Consider the following 24,841-nt stretch of genomic DNA (forward strand, 5'->3'; position numbering starts at 1 on the left):
GCACTGCACTAACTTGTAGCTTTAGATGAACACTGTGCAGAGGTCTCACTACACTAACTTGTAGTTTTAGCTGAACACTGTGAGCAGGACGCACTGCACTAACTTGTAGTTTTAGCTGAACACTGAGCAGGATGCACTGCACTAACTTGTAGCTTTAGATGAACACTGTGCAAAGCTCGCAAAAAAATAACTTGTAGGTTTAGCTGAACACTGTGAGGAGGAGGCACTACACTAACTTGTAGCTTTAGATGAACACTGAGCAGGACGCACTACACTAATTTGTAGCTTTAGATGAACACTGTGAGGTGGACGCACCACACTAACTTGTTTTTTTACGTGAACACTGTGAGCAGGACGCACTACACTAACTTGTAGCTTTAGATTAACACTGTGCAGAGATCGCAAAAAAATAACTTGTAGGTTTAGCTAAACACTGTGAGGAGGACGCACTGCACTAACTTGAAGCTTTAGATGAACACTGTGCAGAGGTCTCACTACACTAACTTGTAGTTTTAGCTGAACACTGTGAGCAGGACGCACTACACTAACTTGTAGCTCTAGATGAACACTGCGCAGAGCTCACAAAAAAATAACTTGTAGGTTTAGCTGAACACTGTGAGGAGGACGCACCACACTAACTTGTAGTTTTAGCTGAACACTGTAAGCAGGACGCACTGCACTAACTTGTAGCTTTAGATGAACACGGTGCAGAGGTCTCACTACACTAACTTGTAGTTTAACTGAACACTGTGAGGAGGACGCACCACACTAACTTGTAGTTTTAGCTGAACACTGTGAGCAAGATGCACTGCACTAAATTATAGCTTTAGATGAACACTGTGCAGAGGTCTCACTACACTAACTTGTAGTTTAGCTGAACACTGTGAGCAGGACGCACCGCACTAACTTATAGCTTTAGATGAACACTGTGCAGAGGTCTCACTACACTAACATGTAGTTTTAGCTGAACAATGTGAGTAGGACGCACCACACTAACTTGTAGTTTTAGCTGAACACTGTGAGCAGGACGCACTGCACTAACTTGTAGCTTTAGATGAACACTGTGCAGAGGTCTCACTACACTAACTTGTAGTTTTAGCTGAACACTGTGAGCAGGATGCACTGCACTAACTTGTAGCTTTAGATGAACACTGTGCAGAGGTCTCACTACACTAACTTGTAGTTTTAGCTGAACACTGTGAGCAGGATGCACTGCACTAACTTATAGCTTTAGATGAACACTGTGCAGAGGTCTCACTACACTAACTTGTAGTTTTAGCTGAACACTGTGAGCAGGACGCACTGCACTAACTTGTAGCTTTAGATGAACACTGTGCAGAGGTCTCACTACACTAACTTGTAGTTTTAGCTGAACACTGTGAGCAGGACGCACTGCACTAACTTGTAGCTTTAGATGAACACTGTACAGAGGTCTCACTACACTAACTTGTAGTTTTAGCTGAACACTGTGAGCAGGATGCACTGCACTAACTTGTAGCTTTAGATGAACACTGTGCAGAGCTCGCAAAAAAAAATAACTTGTAGGTTTAGCTGAACACTGTGAGGAGGACGCACAACACTAACTTTTAGCTTTAGATGAACACTGTGAGCAGGACGCACTACACTAACTTGTAGCTTTAGATGAACACTGTGAGGTGGACGCACCACACTAACTTGTAGTTTTAGCTGAACACTGTGAGCAGGACGCACTGCAGTTACTTGTAGCTTTAGATGAACACTGTGCAGAGGTCTCACTACACTAACTTGTAGGTTTAGCTGAACACTGTGAGGTGGACGCACCACACTAACTTGTAGTTTTAGCTGAACACTATGAGCAGGACGCACTGCACTAACTTGTAGTTTTAGCTGAACACTGAGCAGGACGCACTGCACTAACTTGTAGCTTTAGATGAACACTGTGAGCAGGACGCACTGCACTAACTTGTAGCTTTAGATGAACACTGTGCAGAGGTCTCACTACACTAACTTGTAGTTTTAGCTGAACACTGAGTAGGACGCACTGCACTAACTTGTAGCTTTAGATGAACACTGTGCAGAGGTCTCACTACACTAACTTGTAGGTTTAGCTGAACACTGTGAGGAGGACGCACCACACTAACTTGTAGTTTTAGCTGAACACTGTGAGCAGGACGCACTGCAGTAACTTGTAGCTGTAGATGAACACTGTGCAGAGGTCTCACTACACTAACTTGTAGTTTTAGCTGAACACTGTGAGGAGGACGCACTACACTAACTTGTAGTTTTAGCTGAACACTGTGAGCAGGACGCACTGCAGCAACTTGTAGCTTTAGATGAACACTGTGCAGAGCTCGCAAAAAAATAACTTGTAGGTTTAGCTGAACACTGAGGAGGACGCACCACACTAACTTGTAGCTTTAGATGAACACTGAGCAGGACGCACTACACTAACTTGTAGCTTTAGATGAACACTGTGAGGTGGACGCACCACACTAACTTGTAGTTTTAGCTGAATACTGTGAGCAGGACGCACTGCACTAACTTGTAGTTTTAGCTGAACACTGTGAGCAGGACGCACTACACTAACTTGTAGCTTTAGATGAACACTGTGCAGAGGTCTCACTACACTAACTTGTAGTTTAGCTGAACACTGTGAGCAGGACGCACTGCACTAACTTGTAGTTTTAGCTGAACACTGTGAGCAGGACGCAGTACACTAACTTGTAGTTTTAGATGAACACTGTGAGCAGGACGCACTACACCAACTTGTAGTTTTAGCTGAACACTGTGAGCAGGACGCACTGCACTAACTTGTAGCTTTAGATGAACACTGTGCAGAGGTCTCACTACACTAACTTGTAGGTTTAGCTGAACACTGTGAGGAGGACACACCACACTAACTTGTAGTTTTAGCTGAACACTGTGAGCAGGATGCACTACACTAACTTGTAGCTTTAGATGAACACTGTGCAGAGGTCTCACTACACTAACTTGTAGTTTTAGCTGAACACTGTGAGCAGGACGCACTACACTAACTTGTAGCTTTAGCTGAACATTGTGCAGAGGTCTCACTACATTAACTTGTAGTTTTAGCTGAACACTGTGAGCAGGACGCACTGCATTAACTTGTAGTTTAGCTGAACACTGTGAGCAGGACGCACTGCACTAACTTATAGCTTTAGATGAACACTGTGCAGAGGTCTCACTACACTAACTTGTAGTTTTAGCTGAACACTGTGAGCAAGACGCACTGCACTAACTTGTAGCTTTAGATGAACACTGTGCAGAGCTCGCAAAAAAATAACTTGTAGGTTTAGCTGAACACTGTGAGGAGGACGCACTACACTAACTTGTAGTTTTAGCTGAACACTGTGAGCAGGATGCACTACACTAATTTGTAGCTTTAGATGAACACTGTGCAGAGGTCTCACTACACTAACTTGTAGTTTTAGCTGAACACTGTGAGCAGGACGCATTACACTAACTTGTAGCTTTAGATGAACACTGTGCAGAGGTCTCACTACATTAACTTGTAGTTTTAGCTGAACACTGTGAGCAGGACGCACTGCACTAACTTGTAGCTTTAGATGAACACTGTGCAGAGGTCTCACTACACTAACTTGTAGTTTTAGCTGAACACTGTGAGCAGGACGCACTACACTAACTTGTAGCTTTAGATGAACACTGTGCAGAGCTCGTAAAAAAATAACTTGTAGGTTTAGCTGAACACTGTGAGGAGGGGGCACTACACTAACTTGTAGCTTTAGATGAACACTGTGAGCAGGACGCACTACACTAACTTGTAGCTTTAGATGAACACTGTGAGGTGGACGCACCACACTAACTTGTAGTTTTACGTGAACACTGTGAGCAGGACGCACTACACTAACTTGTAGCTTTAGATGAACACTGTGAGGTGGACGCACCACACTAACTTGTAGTTTTACGTGAACACTGTGAGCAGGACGCACTGCACTAACTTGTAGCTTTAGATGAACACTGTGCAGAGGTCTCACTACACTAACTTGTAGTTTTAGCTGAACACTGTGAGCAGGACGCACTGCACTAACTTGTAGCTTTAGATGAACACTGTGCAGAGGTCTCACTACACTAACTTGTAGTTTTAGCTGAACACTGTGAGCAGGACGCACTGCACTAACTTGTAGTTTTAGCTGAACACTGTGAGCAGGATGCACTACACCAACTTGTAGTTTTAGCTGAACACTGTGAGCAGGACGCACTGCACTAACTTGTAGCTTTAGATGAACACTGTGCAGAGGTCTCACTACACTAACTTGTAGTTTTAGCTGAACACTGTGAGCAGGACGCACTGCACTAACTTGTAGTTTTAGCTGAACACTGAGCAGGATGCACTGCACTAACTTGTAGCTTTAGATGAACACTGTGCAAAGCTCGCAAAAAAATAACTTGTAGGTTTAGCTGAACACTGTGAGGAGGAGGCACTACACTAACTTGTAGCTTTAGATGAACACTGAGCAGGACGCACTACACTAATTTGTAGCTTTAGATGAACACTGTGAGGTGGACGCACCACACTAACTTGTTTTTTTACGTGAACACTGTGAGCAGGACGCACTACACTAACTTGTAGCTTTAGATTAACACTGTGCAGAGATCGCAAAAAAAATAACTTGTAGGTTTAGCTAAACACTGTGAGGAGGACGCACTGCACTAACTTGAAGCTTTAGATGAACACTGTGCAGAGGTCTCACTACACTAACTTGTAGTTTTAGCTGAACACTGTGAGCAGGACGCACTACACTAACTTGTAGCTCTAGATGAACACTGCGCAGAGCTCACAAAAAAATAACTTGTAGGTTTAGCTGAACACTGTGAGGAGGACGCACCACACTAACTTGTAGTTTTAGCTGAACACTGTAAGCAGGACGCACTGCACTAACTTGTAGCTTTAGATGAACACGGTGCAGAGGTCTCACTACACTAACTTGTAGTTTAACTGAACACTGTGAGGAGGACGCACCACACTAACTTGTAGTTTTAGCTGAACACTGTGAGCAAGATGCACTGCACTAAATTATAGCTTTAGATGAACACTGTGCAGAGGTCTCACTACACTAACTTGTAGTTTAGCTGAACACTGAGCAGGACGCACCGCACTAACTTATAGCTTTAGATGAACACTGTGCAGAGGTCTCACTACACTAACATGTAGTTTTAGCTGAACAATGTGAGTAGGACGCACCACACTAACTTGTAGTTTTAGCTGAACACTGTGAGCAGGACGCACTGCACTAACTTGTAGCTTTAGATGAACACTGTGCAGAGGTCTCACTACACTAACTTGTAGTTTTAGCTGAACACTGTGAGCAGGATGCACTGCACTAACTTGTAGCTTTAGATGAACACTGTGCAGAGGTCTCACTACACTAACTTGTAGTTTTAGCTGAACACTGTGAGCAGGATGCACTGCACTAACTTATAGCTTTAGATGAACACTGTGCAGAGGTCTCACTACACTAACTTGTAGTTTTAGCTGAACACTGTGAGCAGGACGCACTGCACTAACTTGTAGCTGTTGATGAACACTGTGCAGAGGTCTCACTACACTAACTTGTAGTTTTAGCTGAACACTGTGAGCAGGACGCACTGCACTAACTTGTAGCTTTAGATGAACACTGTGCAGAGGTCTCACTACACTAACTTGTAGTTTTAGCTGAACACTGTGAGCAGGAAGCACTGCACTAACTTGTAGTTTTAGCTGAACACTGTGAGCAAGATGCACTGCACTAAATTATAGCTTTAGATGAACACTGTGCAGAGGTCTCACTACACTAACTTGTAGTTTAGCTGAACACTGTGAGCAGGACGCACCGCACTAACTTATAGCTTTAGATGAACACTGTGCAGAGGTCTCACTACACTAACATGTAGTTTTAGCTGAACAATGTGAGTAGGACGCACCACACTAACTTGTAGTTTTAGCTGAACACTGTGAGCAGGACGCACTGCACTAACTTGTAGCTTTAGATGAACACTGTGCAGAGGTCTCACTACACTAACTTGTAGTTTTAGCTGAACACTGTGAGCAGGACGCACTGCACTAACTTGTAGCTTTAGATGAACACTGTGCAGAGCTCATAAAAAAATAACTTGTAGGTTTAGCTGAACACTGTGAGCAGGACGCACCACACTAACTTGTAGTTTTAGCTAAACACTGTGAGCAGGACACACTGCACTAACTGTAAATAGTCTTTTTTTTAACAAAACAAAGGTGCTTTATTGTCAAAGAAGGCATAATTACAGAATACCGATTGACACAATACACAGCTCTACATAATAGGTGTACATGCTTTACCACAATATGTTCTACTTAGTATATATAACAATATGGCATTGTAAAAAGAAATTTCAAAACTAATAACCAAGTACTTCTGAGTTTCCGCCCACTAGATCCACCCCCCACCCACCAAATACATTTAGGAAACAGGATGGAGTGTATATCCCTAAGAGGCCATCCACTGAGCCCAAACTTTTTCAAATTTCCATGGACACCCACAGTTTATATATGTCATTCTGTACATGGGGATGGCTGCTTCAATCTGTGCCTCCCAGGCCGCAACCGACGAAGGGGAAGAATCAATCCACTTCATAAGGATTTCCTTTTTTGCATAAAAAAGAAGATAGGAAATTAGGAGTTTAAGATGATAGGGCCTTTGTTCATCATCAAACACCCCCAACAGAGCTAGCGCAGGCAGAACCGGAAGGGATACTTCCAATCTGGAATTCATTTCTCCAAAAATCGCAGACCAAAATGTCACTATGATGGGGCACTCCCAGAACATATGAAAAAAAGGTACCAATTTGCATCTTGCATTGAGGACATACAGGATCTCTCTCAGGGAATATGCGATGGAGTCTCTGCGGGGTGTAGTAAACCCTATGTATAAATTTGACCTGTATCAGTTTATCCCTAGACGCTATCACTAATTTAGGGCCGTAATCTAGACAATCGTCCCAACCCTCCTTGTCCAACGATGGGATATCCGCCTGCCAACTTTCCCACAGCTTTTCTATTTTGGGGGAGTCCTTGCCCAACAGCGCATTATAGAGATAGGATAGAGGTTTCAATAGATCGCAGGGGACAAGAGTTCTTCAATGGGGTCGGCTTGTAGGATAGGGGGTTGTGGGAATTGAGCCCTAGTCACCTGTCTAAGCTGGAGATACCGAAATCTCATCCATTGCGGTAGCCCAAATTTAGTCATCAACTCCTGAAAAGAGAGCAGTTCTCCTCTAGGCATTATATGCTCCAGTGGTAATACCGTATCTAGCCCAGACTTGAGGATCTGGAATTGTACGGAAATGGTGTAGTGCTGGGTTTCCCCACAATGGATGAGCCGAGGATAGCTGCCCCGGCTTATGGAACCTCCGTCTAGCAGCCACCCATACCTTCCAGGTTGCCCGAGTAGGTCCGGGTACCTCAGGGTAAGCCCCCGGCCCTCTATAAGGGAAGTTACAGAGGTCAGTCAGGGAGCCCAAACTGTTGGCTTCAAGACAGACCGCAGCATTAGATCTTGAGCCCTGATACCACCAATGCACTGTTACTAGCATGGCTGCCCAGAAATAGGTTTGAAAATTGGGTAGAGCCAGCCCCCCCAAACTACAATGTGGATCGAGCCAGCCTAGGGGTTCCCCCGGCCCAAATAAACAAACTCACTAGCCAATCAATCTCCCTAAATAATGCAATAGGAACCCAAACTGGGCAATTTCTGAATAGATAGTTGAACTTAGGTAATATCATCATTTTAAGGAGATTGATGTGTCCAAGAAGATTAAGTGGTAAGTTCCCCCATGCAGAGCATTTTGTGCGCAGTGTATGTATTACAGGGGTTAGATTTTTGGCAATGAATTCAGAGGGGTTTCTTGTGATCACTATCCCTAAATATTTAAACTCCTTTACCATTTGCAGCGGGAAGGATTGGGGTCCAGAGGTAACGCCTGCCTCTAAAGGGAATATAACAGATTTGGTCCAATTTATTTTAACCCCCGACAGTCCACCAAAATTATCAAATATACGCAGAGCAGCTTGCAGAGAGGGCCCGTCGTCGTTCAAATATAAAAGTGCATCATCGGCATAGAGGGAGAGGCGCTCTTCCAACATACCCACCCGCAAGCCCCGGACATCCGAAGCACCCCTAATAGCAATAGCCAGGGGCTCCAGTGCCAGGGCAAACAGGCTGGGGGAGAGCGGACATCCCTGCCTCGTACCACAATATAAATTGAAGGGGTCCCAGACCCAATTATTAGTGCGTACGCAAGCTCTGGGGGTTTGGTATAGTAATTGTACACCATTGATAAATTTGGGTCCAAATCCGAATCTGCGCAAGGTTTCCCACAAAAAGTTCCATTCAACCGAGTCAAACGCCTTTTCGGCGTCAAGAGAGGCAATAACTCTGGACCCCAGAATGTCATGCGAGACAGTTAGATTGAGTAACAGGCATCGAATATTGATGTCAGTTCCCTTACCCGGCATAAAACCCGTCTGATCAATGCTAATCAGATCTTCAATAACATGAGATAGACGGATAGCCAAGACCTTAGCAAAAATCTTCGCATCCACATTAATTAAAGATATGGGCCTGTAGGATGCACAGTCAAGTGGATCCTTACCGGGTTTAGGAACCAGTACAATAATTGCCTCGTTCATGGTATCAGGCAGAGTCTCCAATGTCGCAAATTTAGAGAGTAGTGAGGTTAATTTGGGAGCCAGGAGCTCAGAAAAACTGGAATAAAATTCAGATGGTAACCCATCTGCCCCAGGGGCCTTCCCTCCCCGGAGATGCCCCATGGCTACCTGAATCTTCTCCAGTGTAATATCTGCCTCTAGGCCCTCTCTTGCCTCATCAGACAAAACGGGAATGGATAGGGAATCAAGGAAGGAGGATATGGAGGAGTCAGAAGCAGCTGCTCTAGAGGAGTAAACCTCCCGAAAATAGTCACTAAATTGATCGTTAATTCTACTGGGAGTTGTAAGAATTTGATCCGACCCATCTTTAATGGAACCTATAGGGGTTGAGGGTATGCTTCCCCTAGCCAGCCATGCCAGCAACTTCCCATTCTTCCTCCCATGCTCAAACACCCTCTGTGCTGAATAAAGTAATGCTTTGTCTGTTTGAGTCATCCTTTCAGTGGATAGAGCTTGTAGAGCTCGCTTCCATGCCCTATACCGTTCATCATCAGGAGCAGAGACATATTCCGATTCCAGCCTAGCTGCCTGCTCTTCAAGATTTTCAAGGGAGTGAGTGGATTCCCGTTTCAATCTATTAATATTGACCCCATATTCCCCCCACATCCAAGCTTTAAAAGAATCCCAGAGAACAGGCGGGGAAACTGAACCCGCGTTGTCCGTCCAGAAATTGCAGATGGAGGCCGTGAGAGGTTCCAGTAATCTCTCATCATTGGCCCAAAATCTAGACAAGCGCCATAGGCGAGTTCCTGGAGGCACAGTCAGCGCTAGTGTCAAACATAATGGGGCATGATCCGAGATTCCCCTGGGAAGCACAGATAGGTCCTGAACAAATTGTAGGGCAGGACCAGAAGCGTAAGCCAGGTCAATTCTCGATAGAGTTTTGTGTGTAGCTGAGTGGCAGGTGAATACTTTGGACTGCGGGTAAATGTGCTTCCAGATATCAGTGAGGGCGAACATGTCCACCCACTGCCTGAGATCCGGAGTGTCTCGTGCCGAGCAATGCAGTCGATCCAACTCTACCGAGGGGACCATATTGAAATCCCCCATGAGATAAACCAAAGCGGTGTCAAATTGCACGACTATTTGCATAATCTCATGAAGGATTCTGCCAGTAGCCGGCGGTGGAACATAGATACCAACTAACACCACATTTTTATCGTAGACATTAGCATGTATAATAACAAATCTCCCTTCCTTGTCAGTTCTGACTTCTTCCTTGTGGACCAGGATGCTGACCCCACGGGCATACGTGGAGAAAGTGGACTGGTAATTTGGGCCAACCCAGGCTTTCCTAAGGCAAGGTGTTCTGCTGCTCTGCATATGTGTCTCCTGAAGAATACAGATCTGCGGCCTGTGTTTATGCAGGAAACAAAACACTAGGGGACGCTTCACAGCGGTATTAAGTCCCTGCACGTTCCATGATACTACTCTAAACTCAGTCATTGGATATGGGGTAAATTAGAAATATGAATATGGGCCAATCCGTGAGGGCAGCATCCAAGTCCAGCAACACACTCATTACTATGGATAGCACTATGTCATTAGATCCCAATAGTAAAATAGACAATTTTAAGCACCTGAAAAGAAAAAAACCAGTGAACAAAAACAACCCTTCAACCAATCCCCCCCCTCCCCGCATCCCCCACCCCAACACAGGAATGCTTTGTTCCCCAAACATCAAAAACCCCACAGTCAGGGAGCGTGGACCAGTGGGTGCAGACACTTAGTGGAAAAACACGTCCACGTAGAGCAATGAGAAGCTCCGCCGCCACTAAAAAATAGGAGATGGAGTTCCAGCAAAAGAAAAAATATGGTTTGTCAGACTGTTCCATTTCTTGTCAGTGTGTACTTCCTTCTTATTATGCGGAGCACTGGATTTGGTACAGTGCCTTCAGGATGAGCAAGGTTCCCAAACAACATGTCTGGAAGGAAAGCAATCATCTAGGCAGTAGTAAACAACTTGCAAACGTAAAAGATGGAATGGTTAAGCTTGCAGTACCTTACATGAGCACTAGAGTTTGCCAGTGCCCAGTCCAGGGAGTCAGTCTATCAAGGTATAATGTAGAACTGAGAGGGAGTATTATAATAAGCTATCACTGTTTCTTCTCTCCCTCATCCCAATCCCACAGGCACTCAAATCACGGGATGGATGAATAAACCACTGAATAAGCAATAAAATGGCAGGCTTAGAGGCAAGGGGCACAGTACTTAAAGTTCTTGCAGGCAGGCTTTGCAAAAGGAACAACAGGTGCAACATTAGTCCACCTAGCATTGAGAGGAATATTCGCTACAGAGCATTGAATAGTCATGCAACAGATCCCTCCAGCAGCCTTCAGCGATTAGGAGGCAATGACTCCAGCCAAGCAGTGGCATCCCTGGGGGACGTAAAAAACTTGGTTGTCTCCAGATCCTGAACACGGAGCCGTGCAGGAAATAGTATGCTATAACGAATGCCATTAAGACGCATGGCTGCCTTACCTGGTCAAAAGAGCGTCTAATCTTTTGTGTCTCAACAGAATAGTCAGGGAAGATAAGCAGTCTGCTGTTCTGGTGCTTCAATTCTCCTTTTACCCTGGCAGCCCTGAGCACTTCATCCCTGTCACGGAAATTAAGAAACTTTAGAATAAAAGTGCGTGGTGGTGCTCCAGGAGGGCCCGGTTTAGGAGGTATCTGATGGGCCCGCTCAACAGCGTAGAATGGCGAAAATTGGGCCTCAGGGAGAAGGTTCCAGAGTAGCTCTTCAATAAATTCAGTCGGCCGCTGACCCCCTAACCCCTCTGCTAGGCCTACAATACGGAGATTGTTCCTCCTGTTGCGGTTTTCTGCATCCTCGGATTTATATTCCAGGGCTCTGATTTTAGTATGGAGGGCACACAGATCCGCCCATGATTCTCCACAGTATCTTCCACATACCCCAGGCGCTGCTCAGCCTCAGACAGTCTGGAGCGGATTTTGTCCATATCAAGTCTTATTAGCCTCACATCTATCTGCATCGCTTCCACCTTAGTGGTTAGGGTGGTGAGAGAGGCCTGGCAATTACCTATGGCAGCCAGCACCTCAGCCAGGCCTGGCTGTATGGAGGAGGATTGCTCTGGCTGCAGTGTTTGAGTGGCCATATTGATTAGAGCGTGCCGCTTGGTTCCCACGTGGTCTGTACAGGCCGCCGCTGTTTCCTTAGTCACAGGGGGGAATTTAAGTTTCTTACCCCTTCCTTTTGATGTCCAGGACGAGCGGCGGTACATGTATAGGGTTCTGCCGGCATTTGGTGCCTCTCAGCCGCCTTTTAGAGGAAGACAGTCCCGGATTGCAGCGGAGCTCTCACAGACACGTCCGCTCACAGCGCCATCTTGGCCACGCCCCCAACTGTAAATAGTCTAGCTGCCTGACTGTGGTACTAATAGGATCAAAAGAACACCAGTAATTTTCTTCAGGTAGCTGTAAATACTGTAACAAGACAAGCCTGCCTGTCAGTAAGAAGATAACAGGAACGGATCTAGCTAAACTGAATACAGTGTATATATATATATATATATATATATATATATATATATATATATATATATATATATATATGCGCAACACCTGGGATGCATATATATACACAATACACTGTAAGTGCAGCTAACTCACTCATTGTCCTGCCTAATCTATCTAACTCAAATGAAATGACACTGTCTCTTTGTCTATCTCTCTTTCAACGCTGGAACACACACTACACAGGGCCGCCGTGCAGGCGGCCTTATATAATGTGGGGACGTGTTCTAAACCCCCTGAGCCATAATTGGCCAAAGCCACCCTGGCTTTTACCAATAACAGCTCTCTCTACCGACGGCGCTGTGATTGGCCAAGCATGCGGGTCATAGTGCATGCTTGGCCAATCATCAGCCAGCAATGCGAATTATGGGCCGTGACGCGCCACACGAATTTGGCGTGAATGGCCAATAACGTTCAGAATTCAGCGAAGGACCAAACAGCCAATGTTCGAGTCGAACATGGGTTCGACTTGAACGCGAAGCTCATCCCTATTGATCAGTATTGGTGGAGTTATCACATCTACATTAGAAGTGTTGGATTGCAGATTTCTCATTTGTCTCATCACACATTTTATCACTAAGTGTAGGGCTCTATACATAGAATTATATTATACTATTTGTACTTCTATATCAGACTTCCTGCTGGCGGCTGGTTTTCATTCATTCGATTTGCACAAAGTTGTTCATGTTTTTTAGTGCAGATATTAAATGTTTTATATTTTTATATCCAGCTTTAGAGAACTGTCTGATATTGGTGATATATAGAGACAACCAGGAGATGAAATATATCTCCATTATTATTAGGTTTATGTAGTTTAGACATACACTATATTATCAAAAGTATTGTGACGCCTGCTTTTACAAGCACATAAACTTTAATGGCATCTCAGTCTTAATCCTCGTACACACGATCAGATTTTTGGATGACCGTTCGTCCATTTTTTTGTGGCATGCTAGTCTCATATCGAAAGTGAAGAGGTTACTCTCCATATGAAAATTCCCTTCTGACAGAATACAACTTCAGAAGTGACGTGATGTGTTGAATAGTTTTGTATGTATTCTTTCGTTTCTTAGCATGCATAGTCTTGCTCTCACAATTTATTTTGGATTAAACAAAAATCAGATGCTGAGTTCATGTACGATAAAAATTTTATAGCCTGCACATCCAGCTTTTGTCGGACGAAAAATCGGAATTGGCTGTCAAAAGCACCATACTAACGATCATGTTGGATTAGAAGGCCTGGCTTGCAGTCTCCACTCTAAATAATACCAAAGATGTTCTATCGGGTTGAGGTCAGGACTCTGTGCAGGCCAGTCAAGTTCCTCCACCCCAAACTCACTCATCTATGTCTTTATGGACCTTGCTTTGTGCACTGGCAAATCATTTGGTGGAGGGGCGATTATGGTGTGGGGGGGTATTATGGAGTGGGGGGAGGGGGGATTATGGTGTGGGGGGTGTTTTTCAGGGGTTGGATTTGGCCTCTTAATTCCAGTGAAGGGAACTCTCAAGGCATCAGCATACCAAGACATTTTGGACAATTTCATTCTCTCAACTTTGTGGGAACAGTTTGGGGACGGCGCCTTCCTGTTCCAAAATGACTGTGTACCAGTGCACAAAGCAAGGTCCATAAAAACATGGATGAGCGAGTTTGGGGTGGAGGAACTTGACTGGCCTGCACAGAGTCCCGACCTCAACCCGATAGGACACCTTTGGGATGAATTAGAGCAGAGTCTGCGAGCCAGGCCTTCTCATCCAACATTAGTGCCTGACCTCACAAATGTGCTTCTGGAAGAATGGTCAAACATTCCCATAGACACACTCCTAAACCTTGTGGACAGCATTCCCAGAAGAAATTAAGCTGTTATAGCTGAAAAGGGTGGGCCAACTCCATATTGAACCCTACAGACTAAGACTGGGATGCCATTAAAGTTCATGTGTGTGTAAAGGCAGGTGTCCCAATACTTTTGGTAATCTAGTGTAATAGTCCAGTATTGGATATTTAGGCTCCATGCACACTGGCTTGATACATTGCTGCTACTATAGGAGTTTTGTATTCTGCCTGTAGAAGCAGCTCCATGTTCCAAGACATACTTTGAGCTCAATGTTTAGAGGCAGGAAAAAAAAACTTCTGGTTCATGTTTCTGATTGGAGCTTTCTGGCAGAAAAAATGCAAAACTCTCCTAAACTCGTCTAAACTTTGTACAATAAAATCTCTATATGAAAGTTTTTTCTGCCAAGGGAACTGACATTTTTTAAGCCCAGTGTGCATGGAGCCTTAAGGAGTCTAAAGATGGAATTTGAAGACATTTTCATATTTCTATATTATTTATGTGGTTTAGATATAAAACTGTCCCAGAATATTATTGTCTCAGTCAGTCCTGTTATACTCACTGTAATTTCTCTATCCGGCTTGTTGTCAGAGCTTCCATCAGATCCCTGAAATGAGGACCCTCCAGATTGTTCCCAGACAGGATCAGTGTCCTCAGTGTCTGGTTATTTCTTATTCCAGATGCCAGGTGGGGGCAGGAACTGTCTGTCAGGTGATTATTATACAATCTGTAGAAGAAGAGAAGAATGTTACCAGAAGAAAATGAATTTCTCCCCCAGGAATGAATGTAACTATTCTCTACATGAATGGAACTCATTTCTCTTTATTGAAATAATTAATATGAGATCACTTTATAAAACACGATCGATCATCTACACTATTGGAGGATTTCTCTTATTGTGGATCTCAATTACTAAATGTGACATGAGAAGTGGATGAGGTGGTGTGATCCATTCATTATTCCTGTATGGGGATTGGACCATACACACTCACACTGACCTCTAGGCTTTCACCTCCAACCTTCTGCTAAGTCTTGGATTCAGTTGTGGAGATTCACTTTGATGGTCACAGAAGTCTCACTCATGTTGTGGAAACTTCATTGACTAAAAGTGACACCATTGTACTTTGGGATTTCCTTAGAACATCATGGTGGAGGATTTGATCTTATGGTGTGGAGAAGCTTTTATTATTACCGTTCTTTATTTGGAACTTTTTTGAAAATGTTGTACTAATATTGCTGCACTAATTTTATATCTGCTGATTATAAATTCTCTTCATTCGTTATCAGTGAAATAGTCTCCATACCATTGTTATATATACACTTATAGGGAGTTTTGTGATGAGGAGTCTCACTTTTATTGTTATATTGTCACATTTATATTGTGTGAATGTTATATACTAGTGCTGCAGTCTTCCATATTATACTAGATGTGATAATTCCACCAATAGGGATCAGATATAACAATTCCATTCACTACAAAAATACACTTTCATACATGTGAGGAAGGGCAAATCTCCTGCAATCTATTCACAGATACTTCAATCTATATTTCATATAATATACAAAAATACATAAACATGAAGAGCAACAAAGTTATCTCATAAAATTACAAATATCAAGAGAAAGTTCATAAATGTGTAAAAGCAGATTTCCTACAACCCATTCACCACTACTTCCATCTCCAATCACCATACAGTGACTTGAGTAGTAAGACCCCTTTCACACTGCAGAGCCGATAAAACAGCCCTAAATCGCTGGTCATTTTTGCGGTGCTTTAGCTGCGCTTTTCGTGCGCTAGTGGGCCGGTGACAATGGGACCTTAAAGTGGAGCTCCACCCATATTTAAAGTAATTTCCATCCAAATCCGCTGTGTGTGCTGATAAAGAATTGGCATATTTTTCCCTTAAACTCACTTTTATATACTGTATAGTAGTCGGCACTTCCTGTCCTCGGCTGCGGCCCAGCATTTCCTCCCCTCTCTGCAATGCCTCCTGGGAGATATTTGTCATCAATCCCAGGAGACAATAGGCATCGCTGGGCCGTAGCATCGCTTTTGTTGCCATGGTTACCAAAGCTTCTTATACACAGTGATGGGCGGTGGGGGAGGCGGCTGGAGCATCTCAGCTCTGATTACATACAGAGCCCAGGGGAGGGGACAGACACACCATGTACTGATTTATAATAGAGGAATATGATGGGGCAGTTTTGATGGGGTAATTCTGATGGGGCAGTTTTGATGGTGGCAATATGATGGAGCAGTTTTGATGGGGCAATTCTGATGGGGCAATTCTGATGGAGCAGTTTTGATGAGGGCAATATGATGGGGCAGTTTTGATGGGGCAGATTTTATGGTAGCAATATGATGGGGCAGTTTTGATGGGGGCAGTTTTGATGGGGCAGTCTTGATGATGGCAATATGATGGGGTAGTTTTGGTGGGGCGATTCTGATGGGGCAGTTTTGATGGGGCAATTCTGATGGTGGCAATATGATGGGCAGTTTTGATGTGGCAGTTTTGATGGGGCAATTTTGATGGGGGCAATTTTGATGGGGCAGTTTTGATGGTGGCAATATGATGGGGCAGTTTTGAAGGGGGCATGTGATGGGTGTTATGATATGCTTTGCTGGGGGCAATGTGATGCGATTTGTGGGGGGTGTTGTGATGCGAATTGCGGGGAGTGATGTAATGCCATTTGCGGGGGATGTTGTGAAGCAATTTGCAGGGGGCTATGTGATGCGATTTGCGGGGGGCGATGTGATGCCATCTGTGGGGGTGTTGTGATACGATTTGTGGGGGGCTATGTGATGCGATTTGTGGGGGTGTTGTGATGCAATTTTTGGGGGGTGTTGTGATGCGATTTAGGGGAGCTGTATGATGTGATTTGCTGGGGGCAATGTGATGCAATTTTTTCGGGGGGTGTTGTGATACAATTTGCAGGGAGCGATGTGAAGCCATTTGTGGGGGGTGTTGTGATGCGATTTGCGGGGGGCTATGTGATGCGATTTGTGAGGGTGTTGTGATGCAATTTGCGGGGGGTGTTGTGATGTGATTTGTGGGGAGCTGTATGATGCGATTTGCAGTGGGTGTTGTGATGCGATTTGCGGGGGCTATGTGATGCGATTTGCGGGGGTGTTGTGATGCGATTTGCGGGGGTTGTTGTGATGCAATTTTCTCAGGACGATGTGATGTCATAGAAATTCATCTTTACTTGCTCTACGCCATTTGCAGGTAGGCAATGCAAGAAATAATGCAATTGTAATTTATTTCCTTATTCCTGGAGGGAGGAGGGGAGGAGAGGTTTGCATAGCTAAGGGGCAGTAACTTCCTCTGACACTGCCGTAGCTATGGAAACCTGACCTGAAACCTATCACGCTGCTTGTGCTGCACTGAGCATGTGCGAGATCTACAAGGATGAGATCCAGGAAGAAATACAGTCTGGCTTCAGATGCCCACACTTAAGATGACCACGGCCTGCTGGAAGTTTGTTATTTTATAAACTAATGCTATAATCTAACAAAACGGACCTTAGTTTACAGACTAACTTTACTAGAATACATTAAGCTTGTGTATTATAGGGCTATTTTTATTTAAAATGTATACATTCGGCCGGAACACAGCTTTAAAAAAAGAAAAAAGACCAGTTTTGCGGCGCGTTCAAAGTGCTTGGAAGTGCTGCCCATTCATTTCAATGGGTAGGGGCATTTTGGGTGCGCTATTTATAATGCTCATAACCCGCCCCAAAGATGCTGCTTGCAGGACTTTTTCTAATGTCCCACAAGCACACCGCCCGAGTGTGAAAGCACTCATACAAATAAATGGGAGGCAGTTTTCAGGTGCTATTTCTAGTGCTAAAATGTCTGAAAACTGCCTCAGTGTGAAGGGGGTCTAACAGAAATACCAGAGATTCATCCAGATGGATTAAATCAATGCTGATCAACTTCCACCTCTTTGCAGCAACTTCAATCAACCTCCCCCACACCGGTGAGCAAACAGGTCACTTACCAAAAGGTTTGTCCCCATAAGGCCCAGACACGCTTGTTTATATCCTTCCAGCAGCGCCACTCCGCTCAAGCCGGCTTCCGATGAGAACAGACTGTGCCACGGAATGTCAGACCTCCAGGTAGTATCTCCAATATCACCCGAGATATCAAGACAATGGCCGCAATCACATTACATAGAAAAGAAAAAGCCTCCATAGTGCATAATCCTTAAATATATATAGAATCACAGATTGTACACTTCCATCATATACACGAGTATACACAGAACTCAGAGCACACAGCGCTCCGGACTGCAGCCGTGTATGATGGAGTCCAGGCAGTGACATGGAGGCTTTTCCTTTTCTATGTAATGTGATTGCGGCCATTGTCTGGATACCTCGGGTGATATTGTATTTTTGCACATTATATGTTAACAGACTGAAGTAGCTGTGAATTTGTATTATTGATCACTATTGGTGGAGTTATCACATCTACATTAGAAGTGTTGGTATTCGGACACATTGTAGGTTGCAGATTTCTCATTTGTCTCATCACACATTTTGTCACTAAGTGTAGGGCTCTATACATAGAATTATATTATACTATTTGTACTTCTATATCAGACTTCCTGCTGGCGGCTAGTTTTCATTCATTCGATTTGCACAAAGTTGTTCATGTTTTTTAGCGCAGATATTAAATGTTTTATATTTTTATATCCAGCTTTAGAGAACTGTCTGATATTGGTGATATATAAAGACAACCAGGAGATTAAATATATCTCCATTATTATTAGGTTTATGTAGTTTAGACATACACTATATTACCAAAAGTATTGAGACGCCGCCTGCCTTTACAAGCACATGACCTTTAATGGCATCTCAGTCTTAAGCCTCGTACACACGATCAGATTTTTGGATCACCGTTCGTCCATTTTTTGTGGCATGCTAGTCTCATATCGAAAGTGAAGAGGTTACTCTCCATATGAAAATTCCCTTCTGACAGAATACAACTTCAGAAGTGACGTGATGTGTTGAATAGTTTTGTATGTATTCTTTTGTTTCTTAGCATGCATAGTCTTGCTCTCACAATTTATTTTGGATTAAACAAAAATCAGATGCTGAGTTCATGTACGATAAAAATTTTATAGCCTGCACATCCAGCTTTTGTCGAACGAAAAATTGGAATTGGCTGTCAAAAGCACCATACTAACGATCATGTTGGATTAGAATGTCTGGCTTGCAGTCTCCACTCTAAATAATACCAAAGATGTTCTATCGGGTTGAGGTCAGGTCTCTGTGCAGGCCAGTCAAGTTCCTCCACCCCAAACTCACTCATCTATGTCTTTATGGACCTTGCTTTGTGCACTGGCAAATCATTTGATGGAGGGGCGATTATGGTGTGGGGGGGTATTATGGAGTGGGGGGAGGGGGGATTATGGTGTGGGGGGAGGGGGGATTATGGTGTGGGGGGTGTTTTTCAGGGGTTGGATTTGGCCTCTTAATTCCAGTGAAGGGAACTCTTAAGGAATCAGCATACCAAGACATTTTGGACAATTTCATTCTCTCAACTTTGTGGGAACAGTTTGGGGATGGCTCCTTCCTGTTCCAAAATGACTGTGTACCAGTGCACAAAGCAAGGTCCATAAAAACATGGATGAGTGAGTTTGGGGTGGAGGAACTTGACTGGCCTGCACAGAGTCCTGACCTCAACCCGATAGGACACCTTTGGGATGAATTAGAGCAGAGTCTGTGAGCCAGGCCTTTTCATCCAACATTAGTGCCTGACCTCACAAATGTGCTTCTGGAAGAATGGTCAAACATTCCCATAGACACACTCCTAAACCTTGTGGACGGCCTTCCTAGAGGAAATTAAGCTGTTATAGCTGAAAAGGGTGGGCCAACTCCATATTGAACTCTACAGACTAAGACTGGGATGCCATTAAAGTTCATGTGTGTGTAAAGGCAAGTGTACCAATACTTTTGGTAATCTAGTGTAATAGTCCAGTATTGGATATTTAGGCTCAATGCACACTGGCTTGATACATTGCTGCTACTATAGGAGTTTTGTATTCTGCCTGTAGAAGCAGCTCCATGTTCCAAGACATACTTTGAGCTCAATGTTTAGAGGCAGGAAAAAAAAACTTCTGGTTCGTGTTTCTGATTGGAGCTTTCTGGCAGAAAAAATGCAAAACTCTCCTAAACTCGTCTAAACTTTGTACAATAAAATCTCTATATGAAAGTGTGTTTCTGCCAAGGGAACTGACATTTTTTAAGCCAGTGTGCATGGAGCCTTATGGAGTCTAAAGATGGAAAGTGATGACATTTTCATATTTCTATATTATTTATGTGGTTTAGATATAAAACTGTCCCAGAATATTATTGTCTTAGTCAGTCCTGTTATACTCACTCTAATTCCTCTATCCGGCTTGTTGTCAGAGCTTCCATCAGATCCCTAAAATGAGGACCCTCCAGATTGTTATCAGACAGGTCCAGTGTCCTCAGTGTCTGGTTATTTCTTATTCCAGATGCCAGGTGGGGGCAGGAACTGTCTGTCAGGTGATTATTATGCAATCTGTAGAAGAGAAGAATGTTACCAGAAGAAAATGAATTTCTCCCCCAGGAATGAATGTAACTATTCTCTACATGAATGGAACTCATTTCTCTTTATTGGAATCATTATTATGTGATCACTTTATAAAAGAGGATCGATCATCTGCACTATTGGAGGATTTCTCTTTTTGTGGACCCCAATTACTAAATGTGACATGAGAAGTGGATGAGGTGGTGTGATCCATTCATTATTCCTGTATGGGGATTGGACCATACACACTCACACTGACCTCTAGGCTTTCATCTCCAACCTTCTGCTAAGTCTTGGATTCAGTTGTGGAGATTCACTCTGATGGTCACAGAAGTCTCACTCATGTTGTGGAAACTTCATTGACTAAAAGTGACACCATTGTACTTTGGGATTTCCTTTGAACATCATGGTGGAGGATTTGATCTTATGGTGTGGAGAAGATTTTATTATTGTTCTTTATTTGGAACTTTTTTGAAAATGTTGTACTAATATTGCTGCACTAATTTTATATCTGCTGATTATAAATTCTCTACATTAGTTATCAGTGAAATAGTCTCCATACCATTGTTATATATACACTTATAGGGAGTTTTGTGATGAGGAGTCTCACTTTTATTGTTATATTTTCACATTTATATTGTGTGAATGTTATATACTAGTGCTGCAGTCTTCCATATTATACTAGATGTGATAATTCCACCAATAGGGATCAGATATAACAATTATATTCACTACAAAAATACTTTCATACTGGTGAGGAAGGGCAGATCTCCTCCAATCTATTCACAGCTACTTCAATCTATATAACATATAATGTACAAAAATACATAAACATGAAGAGCAACAAAGTTATCTCATAAAATTACAAATATCAAGAGAAAGTTCATAAATGTGTAAAAGCAGATTTCCTACAACCCATTCACCACTACTTCCGTCTCCAATCACCATACAGTGACTTGTGTAGTAAGACCCCTTTCACACTGCAGAGCCGATAAAACAGCCCTAAATCGCTGGTCATTTTTGCGGTGCTTTAGCTGCGCTTTTCGTGCGCTAGTGGGCCGGTGACAACGGGACCTTAAAGTGGAGCTCCACCCATATTTAAAGTAATTTCCCTCCAAATCCGCTGTGTGTGCTGATAAAGAATTAGCATATTTTTCCCTTAAACTCACTTTTATATACTGTATAGTAGTCGGCACTTCCTGTCCTCGGCCGCGGCCCAGCATTTCCTCCCCTCTCTGCAATGCCTCCTGGGAGATATTTGTCATCAATCCCAGGAGACAATAGGCATTGCTGGGCTGTAGCATCGCTTTTGTTGCCATGGTTACCAAAGCTTCTCATACACAGTGATGAGCGGTGGGGGAGGTGGCTGGAGCATCTCAGCTCTGATTACATACAGAGCCCGGGAGAGGGGACAGACACACCATGTACTGATTTATAATAGAGGAATATGATGGGGCAGTTTTAAGGGGGCAATTCTGATGGGGCAATTCTGATGGGGCAGTTTTGATGAGGGCAATATGATGGAGCAGTTTTGATGGTGGCAATATGATGGGGCAGTTCTGATGGAAGCAATTTTGATGGGGCAGTTTTCATGGTGGCAATATGATGGGGCAGTTTTCATGGTGGCAATATGATGGGTCAGTTTTTTATTAGGCAATTTTGATGGGGCAGTTTTGATGGGGGCAGTTTTGATGGGGCAGTCTTGATGATGGCAATATGATGGGGTAGTTTTGGTGGGGCAATTCTGATGGGGCAGTTTTGATGTGGGCAATTCTGATGGGGGCAGTTTTGATAGGGGTATAATGGGGCAGTTTTGATGGTGGCAATATGATGGAGCCGTTTTGATGGGGGCAGCTTTGATGGGGCAGTTTTGATGGGGTAGTTTTGATAGTGGCAATATGATGGGGCAGTTTTGATGGGGACAGTTTTGATGGGGTATTTCTGATGGGGGCAGTTTTGATGGGGGCAATATGATGGGGCAGTTTTGATGGGGCAATTCTGATGGTGGCAATATGATGGGGCAGTTTTGATAGGGTAATTATGATAGGGGCAATTTTGATGGGGACAGTTTTGATGGGGCAGTTTTTATGGGGCAATTCTGATGGGGGCAATTTTGATGGGGCAGTCTTGATGATGGCAATATGATAGGGTAGTTTTGGTGGGGCAATTCTGATGGGACAGTTTTGATGGGGCAATTCTGATGGGGGCAATTCTGATGGGGCAATTCTGATGGGGGGCAATTCTGATGGGGCACTTTCGATGGTGGCAATATGATGGGGCAGTTTTGATGGGGACAGTTTTGATGAGGCAATATGATGGGGCAGTTTTGATGGGGCAATTCTGATGGTGGCAATATGATGGGGCAGTTTTGATGGGGCAATTCTGATGGGGGCAATTTTGATGGGGCAGTTTTGATGGTGGCAATATCATGGGGCAGTTTTGATGGGGCAATTCTGATGGGGCAATTTTGATGGGGCAGTCTTGATGATGGCAATATGATGGGGTAGTTTTGGTGGGGCAGTTTTGATGTGGGCAATTCTGATGGGGCAGTTTTGATGGGGCAATATAATGGGGCAGTTTTGATGGTGGCAATATGATGGAGCAGTTTTGATGGAGGCAGTTTTGATGGGGCAGTTTTGATGGGGCAATTCTGATGGTGGCAATATGATGGGCAGTTTTGATGGTGGCAGTTTTGATGGGGCAATTCTGATGGGGGCAATTTTGATTGGGCAGTTTCGATGGTGGCAATATGATGGGGCAGTTTTGATGGGGGGATGTGATGGGTGTTATGATACGCTTTGCTGGGGGCAATGTGATGCGATTTGTGGGGGGTGTTGTGATGTGATTTGCAGGGAGCGATGTGATGCCATTTGTGGGGGTGTTGTGATACGATTTGTGGGGGACTATGTGATGCGATTTGTGAGGGTGTTGTGATGCGAATTGCGGGGAGTGATGTAATGCCATTTGCGGGGGATGTTGTGAAGCAATTTGCAGGGGGCCATGTGATGCGATTTGTGGGGGGTGTTGTGATGTGATTTGCAGGGAGCGATGTGATGCCATTTGTGGGGGTGTTGTGATACGATTTGTGGGGGGCTATGTGATGCGATTTGTGGGGGTGTTGTGATGCAATTTCCGGGGGGTGTTGTGATGCGATTTAGGGGAGCTGTATGATGTGATTTGCTGGGGGCAATGTGATGCGATTTTTTCGGGGGGTGTTGTGATACAATTTGCAGGGAGCGATGTGAAGCCATTTGTGGGGGGTGTTGTGATGCGATTTGCGGGGGGGCTATGTGATGCGATTTGTGAGGGTGTTGTGATGCAATTTGCAGGGGGTGTTGTGATGTGATTTGTGGGGAGCTGTATGATGCGATTTGCAGGGGGTGTTGTGATGTGATTTGCGGGGGCTATGTGATGCGATTTGCGGGGGTGTTGTGATGCGATTTGCGGGGGTGTTGTGATGCGATTTGCGGGGGTTGTTGTGATGCAATTTTCTCAGGACGATGTGATGTCATAGAAATTCATCTTTACTTGCTCTACGCCATTTGCAGGTAGGCAATGCAAGAAATAATGCAATTGTAATTTATTTCCTTATTCCTGGAGGGAGGAGGGGAGGAGAGGTTTGCATAGCTAAGAGGCAGTAACTTCCTCTGACACTGCCGTAGCTATGGAAACCTGACCTGAAACCTATCATGCTGCTTGTGCTGCACTGAGCATGTGCGATATCTGCAAGGATGAGATCCAGGAAGAAATACAGTCTGGCTTCAGATGCCCACACTTAAGATGGCCACGGCCTGCTGGAAGTTTATAAAATAACAAACTAATGCTATAATCTAACAAAACGGACCTTAGTTTACAGACTAACTTTACTAGAATACATTAAGCTTGTGTATTATAGGGCTATTTTTATTTAAAAAGTATACATTCGGCCGGAACACAGCTTTAAAAAAAGAAAAAAGACCAGTTTTGCGGCACGTTCAAAGTGCTTGGAAGTGCTGCCCATTCATTTCAATGGGAAGGGGCGTTTTGGGAGCGCTATTTATAATGCTCATAACCCGCCCCAAAGATGCTGCTTGCAGGACTTTTTCTAATGTCCCACAAGCGCACCGCCCGAGTGTGAAAGAACTCATACAAATAAATGGGTGGCAGTTTTCAGGTGCTATTTCTAGCGCTAAAATGTTTGAAAACTGCCTCAGTGTGAAGGGGGTCTAACAG

The 24,841-nt window shown here is 44.0% G+C and overlaps 1 protein-coding gene across 2 annotated transcripts in view; it reads right to left on the reverse strand.

Moving 5' to 3' along the window:
• The window catches only part of LOC141117774 (NACHT, LRR and PYD domains-containing protein 3-like), a 445,237-nt gene that overhangs the window by 32,895 nt on the left and 387,501 nt on the right, over positions 1-24,841 (reverse strand). For both annotated transcript variants that reach the window (XM_073610805.1, XM_073610806.1), the window contains exons 10-11: positions 20,456-20,620; positions 14,633-14,797 (exon numbers count right to left, since the gene is read on the reverse strand). In XM_073610805.1, coding sequence (XP_073466906.1) covers positions 14,633-14,797; positions 20,456-20,620 — 330 coding nt within the window. The remainder of the gene's footprint in view (positions 1-14,632; positions 14,798-20,455; positions 20,621-24,841) is intronic.

The sequence above is a fragment of the Aquarana catesbeiana genome, linkage group LG13 (genome assembly GCF_042186555.1).
Source record: "Aquarana catesbeiana isolate 2022-GZ linkage group LG13, ASM4218655v1, whole genome shotgun sequence".
NCBI lineage: Eukaryota > Metazoa > Chordata > Amphibia > Anura > Ranidae > Aquarana > Aquarana catesbeiana.